This window comes from Caloenas nicobarica, chromosome 2 (assembly GCF_036013445.1).
Source record: "Caloenas nicobarica isolate bCalNic1 chromosome 2, bCalNic1.hap1, whole genome shotgun sequence".
In the NCBI taxonomy this organism is placed as follows: Eukaryota; Metazoa; Chordata; class Aves; order Columbiformes; family Columbidae; genus Caloenas; species Caloenas nicobarica.
Genome location: NC_088246.1, coordinates 831482 through 838877, shown reverse-complemented (window position 1 = coordinate 838877; position 7396 = coordinate 831482). Strand labels below are relative to the sequence as shown.

The 7396-nt window shown below is 59.4% G+C and overlaps 1 protein-coding gene across 1 annotated transcript; it reads right to left on the bottom strand.

The window, feature by feature from the left end:
* Positions 1-61: 61 nt before the first annotated feature.
* Positions 62-4957, bottom strand: LOC135985543 (E3 ubiquitin-protein ligase TRIM7-like). Its single transcript, XM_065628976.1, has 7 exons — positions 4555-4957; positions 3147-3233; positions 2559-2789; positions 2386-2408; positions 1987-2102; positions 1671-1703; positions 62-755 (listed from the first exon to the last, which is right to left on the bottom strand). Exons 1-7 carry the CDS (start codon positions 4951-4953, stop codon positions 244-246), a joined length of 1401 nt encoding a protein of 466 aa, XP_065485048.1. The 5' UTR covers positions 4954-4957; the 3' UTR covers positions 62-243.
* Between the last annotated feature and the right edge of the window lie 2439 nt (positions 4958-7396).

Sequence of the window (7396 nt, the reverse complement as noted above, 5' to 3'; positions counted from 1 at the left end):
GAGACGTGGGACACTGTCATGGTGAGATTCGGCCAGGACACCAACATGCAGACACCCCAAGGCAGAAAAACAGCACATTTTTAATGCTCCAATGGACTTGGCAGGAGGAGATGCAGCAACACACAGGGAGGATCCAGCCCAGGCAGAGCTGCAGCGAGTTTGCAGCTCAATGCTGCGTCATTCCCGCCCCTCTCAGCCTGTTCAGCTGGCCAAAGACGGGGCACCGGGACACATCTGACCCCGTCAGGCACACATCTGGATGGAGGTTTCTTGTGACCAGAGCCAAAAGTACGGGAAGACCTTCTCAGTGAAGGAAGCCTTGAACTGCAAGATCTGTGACATGTTCTCCGCGTTGTAGAACGTCACTTTGCCCGCTTCGTAGTTCAGGTGGACTCTGATTCTCCGGGGCTCTTCCTTCAGCGCCAGCGGGGTGGGGGGCATGTGCAGCGCCGTGTACTGGCGATCCCAGTCCCGCCGCAGCGCCCAGATCTTCCCCATGGCCATGGTGAGCGAGTCCTTCCTCCGCACGGACTCCGCGGCCACCCCCACGGCCCAGTTGTCCCCGTCCCCCACCTCCAGCTCCCAGTAGTGCCTGCCAGCCGTGAACCCCTGGGAGCCCAGGACGCTGGGGCTGCCCGTGAATCTCTGGGGGGTGTCAGGGAGGTTTTCCTGTCTGCCTCCCAGCCGCACGGTTTTACAGTCCTTCGAGAGGATCAGATAGGGGCTCGCCGTCTCTGGGTCCAGCGTTACCTTCACTAATGCACGACAGAGAGAAACGTCAGGCTGGTGCCTGCTGACAAGCAAACCAGCACCTCTCCCTCCTCTTCTGCAGGGCTGGGACGTGTCCTGTGAGCACAGCGGGCACTTGTGCCCCATGAGCAAACACGCAGCACCTGCAGCACCCTCAGCAGCACAGGGCACTCGCTGCCCTCCACGCTGGGACCCCTGGGCAAAGCAATGCTCTCTGAAGCAGGACTGAGCCTGCAGTGTCCCCACACGCAGGGGACAGGTGCCATGGACTCTGCTAAACCCGCTTTGCTGGATGTCGCTGGGTCTGAGTGTGACAGGGCTGCAGCCAGGCTGGGTGTTGGGGAGCAATATATCCCCGGGGTGTGAGGAAGCATCACCTGCAAGGCCAGTCCCCTGCTACAGTGACAAGGGTGACAAGTGCTCACTGAAGGAAAAACGAGCTCCTAACCCCGCTCCAACAAGTAACCAGGCAATGTCACTGCAAGGCCGGAGCCACCCGTTCGTGTGGGATGTTCTGCTGCCATCCCGCGGCCATCCCATGAGGCCACAGAGGTGTCACCGCACCATGCCACCACCCCAGGCCTTCCGCTGAACCCACTCCTCCAGCTCAAAATGCATACGGCCCCTTTGCTTAACTGGTCACAGCCTTACACATCGCAGCGAAAGAAGAGAAAAGGCTCCAGAGCCAGGGAAGCCGAGGGCCTTGCGCTGCCCTGGCCCTCGTTTGGTGTTAGGGGACAGCGTCCTTGGGCATTGCCTGGTACAGGGACGGACCTGGGTTTGATACCAGGCCTAGTCAAAACAAAGGGACCCGGTTTTAGATAGACCCTGGATTTAGATGTGGTATGAGAGGACATGAAGAAAGTACTTTCTGGAAAGCTTTTCTCCCTCATTTGTGCCCACTGGCTCCAGAAACTTACCCTTTTCTCTGTCTATCTCGCTCAGCAGGTTCACTAGTGGAAGGAAAGGAAGATGCATGAGTCTCCCTCCTCTTGTGGCATCTTTCCTGCTCCCCAGCAGGACAGCAAGCCAGACGTGGAGCCTGCTCCCCACTTCCCACCGCCCTGGGCTCCAGCAAAGCCCATCTCGGAGACAGATTTTGCACCCAAACCCCGGACAGAGGCCAAGCCCAGGGGAAGCACAGCATGGGGACAGCCCCAGTGCCGCAGCACAATCCACCTGGGGCCCAGACACCAGCTACACCGCAAGGCATCACTCGCCGCTTCTTCGCTTTACCTTTGAATTTGGCCATGGCACCCAGGACCAGCTGGCTCATCTCCAACAGGCTCCGAACTGTCCCCTGCAGCTCCGGGGAAACCGGCTCTGGGATCGAGGCCTTCGCCACCTCACAGCTGAGGGGAAACAACCCAAGAGGAGCTCTGAGCCCAGCAGTCAGCCAGCCCAGGAGGGAAGCGGGGGAAAAACCCCATGCAGCAACAGAACTCGGGGAGCTGCGCCATGGCTGTTGGCACAGGAACCCCGTCTTTAACAGGGGTGCAACGGCCTCTGGTCCAGACAACATCACGTGAAATCCCGAATACAATGCTGCCTCCCCCCCGGCTGCTGCTGCTCGGCCACCTGCAGCGTTTCCAAACCTCTGTGCGGGAGGATAGCAATGCTCAGCCCGTTTCATACCTGCTCAGGATTTTGTCAACATCCTGGAAGAGAGAAAACACCAGGTCAGCTCTGGTGCTGCCGAGAAGGACTGTGGCCCCTGGGGCAGTGAGTTATGGTTGGTCCCCTCCTGCGTGACGCAGGGTGATGGGGATCAGGGAGATCACAGCACCGGGTGGGCAACGCAGCCTCACCGTGAGGAATTCCACCACCGGCTGGTCACGTTTCTTCTCTATCTCCACAATCAGCGTGTCCAGCAGCGATTTTCTCTCCGAAACGCTGGAGATGTATTGTCGTCGCTCCTCGGTGAGCTCCTCATGCGCCCGGTCGAGCTGTGCCTGCAGAACGGCCTCCTGCTCCCACAGGAACTGCTGCAGCTGCTGGAACGTGTCCCGCAGCCGCTGCTGCTCTGAGGCCACCGTCCCCTGCAAGGTACCCATGTGGATGTCCCTGAGCCACCCCATTGGTGCAGGGAAACCATGCTGCAAAGTGGGGGGGCAAGGATCACGGGGAAAAGGGAAGAGTTTTTGGGGAGGAAAAGCTGGAGAGTGGAGGGGGAAGAGGGGTGGCAAGTCTGGATGTTGATGGAGCCAAGACAGTGGAGTCTGAGAGCGGAATGGGAGACGGGAGGGACAGAGAAAGAAAGAGAGAAAGAGAAAGTAGTGTTGTTACGGAAAAGGAGATAAATATAAATGGGGAGAGGGAAAGATGGGACATGCCCACGAAGACAGGTGGGGTGAGCAGGTGGGGGGCACGGCGTGTGCACGGAGAGAAACACGCACCAGCAGGGCATCACTTTGCTTTTCTCCTTCAGGCTTAAAATCTTCTTTCTGTTTTTGTAGAAAAACCAGGTTGCTCTGGAGTGTCTCCTGGAAGGAAAAAAAAAAAAATTAAAAGGCGTATTTGGTGATTTTGGCATTATGTTAGCGAGATGATGTCGGACATCCCTACTCGCAGCTGGTTTTTTTTTTGCCGGAAACATTTCTGGAACAGCTTCATGTGGAAACCCTGAAGTTTGTGGTTGGTTTGTTTGTTTTTAATTAGAAAAACAACTTTTGGTGTTGGAAGTGGGATTCGGGGGAAGAGGCTTGCAGCGACAGTGTCTCACACACACTCCATAAATTGGCTGCAGTATTAAGAAAAACCTCCAGCTCCTCCAAGCTGTGCCCTGTGGCAGAGCACGCTGCTGGCAGGGGGGACCACAGCCTACATTTTGAGGGGACACCGTGTTCCCTGCAGCCTCAGCCCTGGCTGGGGACATCTGGGGCACTGGGGACCTTGCAGCACTGCAGGGGGATGAGCAGTGAGAGGGACCCGCGCCCCTGGACAGGCTAGGGGAGGCGACGGGTGGGGGGAGCCGCGGCAGGGGGTGGGACCCCCGCCAGCAGCTGGATGAGGACCCAAATCCACAGCTGGACAGGGACACGACCTGTGACCTGAGGGGACTCAACTTGTGCCCCAAGGGGACCCCAGCCTGTGTTCAGATAGGGGACCCAGGTCCATGCCTAGGAGGGACCCCAACCTGTGCCTAAGAGGGACTCCGAGCTGTTCCTGGAGGGGACCCCAGCCTGGGTGGGACCCTGCCCTGTGCCCCAAGGGGACACCAGCCTGTGCCTTGAGGGGACCCTAGATTGTGTATGGAGGGGAGGGGACCTGGACCTTTTCCTGGAGGGGATCCCAACCTGTGCCTGGAAAGGACCCCCAGATCTGTGCCCAGAGGGAACCCCAACCTGTGCCCCATGGGGACCCTGCCCTGCACCCTGAGGGGACACCAGCCCATGCATGGAGGGGACCCAGACCCAAGGCTGGACGGGACCCGACCTGTTCCTGGAGAGGACCCTAGATTGTGTGTGGAGGAGACCCAGACCCATGGCTAGAGGGGACCTGGACCTTTTCCTGGAGGGGACCCCAACCTGTGCCTGGAAAGGACCCCCAGATCTGTGCCCAGAGGGGACCCCAAACCATTCCCAGAGGGAACTGCAACCTGCGCCCCAGGGGGATCTGCCCTGCACCCGGAGGGGACCCCAGCCCACGCGTGGAGGGGACCCGGATCCAAGCCTGGAGGGGACCCAACCCGTCCCTGGAGGGGACCCAACCCGTCCCTGGAGGGGACCCCATCCCACACACGCAGGGCGCCCAGCCCACACCCCGAGGGCTCCCCGCCCGCTCCCGCAGCCCCGACCCCCGTACCCGCAGCTCTCGGGCCGCCTCCCCGGCGGGCCGGGCTGGGTGCTGGCGGTGCGGGGGCCGCTCCCGGCACAGCGGGCAGAGCGGACACCGGCAGCTCTCGCCGAACAGCCGCAGCTCCTCGCCGTGCTCCGGGCAGCGGGGCCGCCGCGCCTCGTCCTGCAGGGTCCCCGCCACGGCCCCCAGGGCGCGGTTGGGGCGCAGGGAGCCCGGGGCCACGGGGCGGCGGCACTGCGGGCAGGCGGCGGGGCGCGGGGGGGTCCCCAGCAGCGCCGCCGCGCACGGCCCGCACAAGTTGTGGCCGCACTCGGCGATGACGGGCTCGGAGAAGAGCTCCAGGCAGATGGGGCAGGTGGCCTCGGCCTCCAGGCGCTCCCCCAGCGCCAGCACCACCCGCGCCATGGCAGCCGCTCCGCCGCTTCCCGGAACGGGCGGGGTGTCGGGGGGTGTGTCTGTGCGTGTCTGTGGAGCGGTGCGTGTGCGGCGGTGTCTGTGCGTGTGTGCCTGGAGTTCTGGTCGATAACAGGGGTGACCATGAGCCAGCAGTGTGCCCTTGTGGCCAGCAAGGCCAATGGGACCTGAGGAGCATTAGGAAAAGTGGGGGCAGCAGGTCCAGGGGGGTGAATCCTCCCCCTCTGCTCTGCCCTGGTGGGGCCACCTCTGCGGAACTGGGTCCAGTGCTGGGCTTCCCAGTTCAAGAAGGACAAGGAACAGCCCCAGCTTCCAGTACAAGTTGGGGAAGGACCTGTTGGAGAGCAGTGTAGGGGAAAGGGACCTGGGGGTCCTGGGGACAGCAGGGTGACCATGAGCCAGCACTGGGCCCTTGTGGCCAGGAAGGGCAATGGGACCTGGGGGGGATTAGAAGGGGGGTGGTCAGTAGGTCAGAGAGGTTCTCCTGCCCCTCTGCTCTGCCCTGGTGAGACCTCATCTGGAATATTGTCTCCAGTGCTGGGCCCCTCAGTTCCAGCAGGACAGGGAACTGCTGGAGAGAGTCCAGCGCAGCCACGAAGATGCTGCAGGGAGTGGAGCATCTCCCGTGTGAGGAAAGGCTGAGGAGCTGGGGCTCTGAGCTGGGGAAGAGGAGACTGAGGGGTGACTCATTCATGGGGATCAATATGGAAAGGGGCAGTGTCAGGAGGATGGAGCCAGGCTCTTCTGGGTGACAACCAGTGATAGGACAAGGGGCAATGGGGACAAACTGGAACACAAGAGATTCCACTTAAATTTGAGGAGAAACTTGTTCCCGGTGAGGGTGCCAGAGCCTGGCCCAGGCTGCCCAGGGAGGTTGTGGAGTCTCCTTCTCTGCAGACATTCCAACCTGCCTGGACACCTTCCTGTGTAACCTCATCTGAGTGTTCCTGCTGTGGCGGGGGATTGGGCTGGATGAGCTTTCGAGGTCCCTTTCAATCCCTGACATTCTGGGATTCTGTGTGGTACCTGGGGTGTGTTAAGAAGAGTGTGGGCAGCAGGTCCAGGGAGGTGAATCCTCCCCCTCTGCTCTGCCCTCGTGGGGCCACATCTGCAGAACTGGGTTCAGTTCTGGGCTCCCCAGTGTAAGAAGGACAAGGAATTACTGGAGAGAGTCCAGGGAGAGACACAAAGATGCTGAGGGGCCTGGAGCATCTTTGTGATGAGGAGACACTGAGAGAGCTGGGGCTGTTGAGCTGGAGAAGAGCAGCTGAGAGGGATCTGATCAATGGGCTCAATATCTCAGGGTGGGTGTCAGAGGATGGACCAGACTCTGTTCAGTGGTGCCCAACGCCAGGGTGAGGGGCAACGGGCACAGACTGAAACACAGGAGGGTCCATCTGAACATGAGGAGAAACTTCTTTGCTGGGAGGTGCCAGAGCCTGGCCCAGGCTGCCCAGAGCGGGTGTGGAGTCTCCTTCTCTGAGACATTCAAACCCCCTGGACCGACCTGTGTGATCTGCTCTGGGGACCCTGCGCGAGCAGGGGGGCTGGGGGATCTGCAAGGGTCCTGCAACCCCACCAGGCTGGGGTTCTGTGTGTGTGTATGTGTGCTGGTCTGTGCACGCGTGTCTGTGCATATGTATGTATGCACACCTATGTGTTGATGTGTGTGCGTGAACATGTGTCTGTGTACATGTGTGTATGCATGTCTGTGCATGTGAATGTGTGTGTGTGTATGTGTTGATGTGTGCACATATCTCAGGGCGTGTGTGTGCATGCATGTCTGTGCACATGTGTATGCGTGCATGTGTGTGATGTGTGCACGTGTGTCTGTGTGTATTGGCATGTGCCATGCGTGTGTGTGTGCATGAAGGTGTGCTGGCATGCATGTGCGTGCATGAATGTTGGCGTGTGCACCCATAAGTGTGCAATGTGTGCAGCCATGTGTGCATTTGCATTGGTGTGTGTGCGAGTGTGTGTGTCCATGTGTGTTGGTGTGCCTGCATTTGCATGCATGTGTATATATGTGCGTGCTTGCATTCATGTGTACATGTGTAAATGCATGCATGGGTGTTGGCATGTGTATGTATGTCAGGGCATCTGTGTGTGTGTGATGTGCATACGTATTGGCACGCGCATACCTGTGTGTGCATGTACAGGTGTGAATGGTTTTGCACACGTGTGCCTGCACGAGGGTGCACATTTGTGCCTGGCAATGTCTGTGTGTACGTGTGCATGTTTGTGTGTGAGTGTATTTGTGGGTGTGTGTTCCTGTACAGGTACCGGGTTGTTGGTGTGTAACCGTACAGCTGTGTAGCGGTGTCTGTATAGGGGGTGTGTGTACATCTGTGTACATTTATGTGTCTGTATGTGCAGGTGTGTCTATCCATATGTATACACGTGTCTATGTACCTGCTGCTGGGTTTTCACCCTC

Bases quoted from the DNA above. Each gene is read 5' to 3' on its own strand.
- LOC135985543 (XM_065628976.1), bottom strand. From the start codon at position 4,953: ATGGCGCGGGTGGTGCTGGCGCTGGGGGAGCGCCTGGAGGCCGAGGCC. The intron at 2,409-2,558 runs GTGAGGCTGCGT...TCTCTCTTCCAG, and splicing joins CGGTGGTGGAATTCCTCACG to GATGTTGACAAAATCCTGAG. The intron at 756-1,670 runs GTAAGTTTCTGG...GTCGTGCATTAG, and splicing joins CGAGATAGACAGAGAAAAGG to TGAAGGTAACGCTGGACCCA.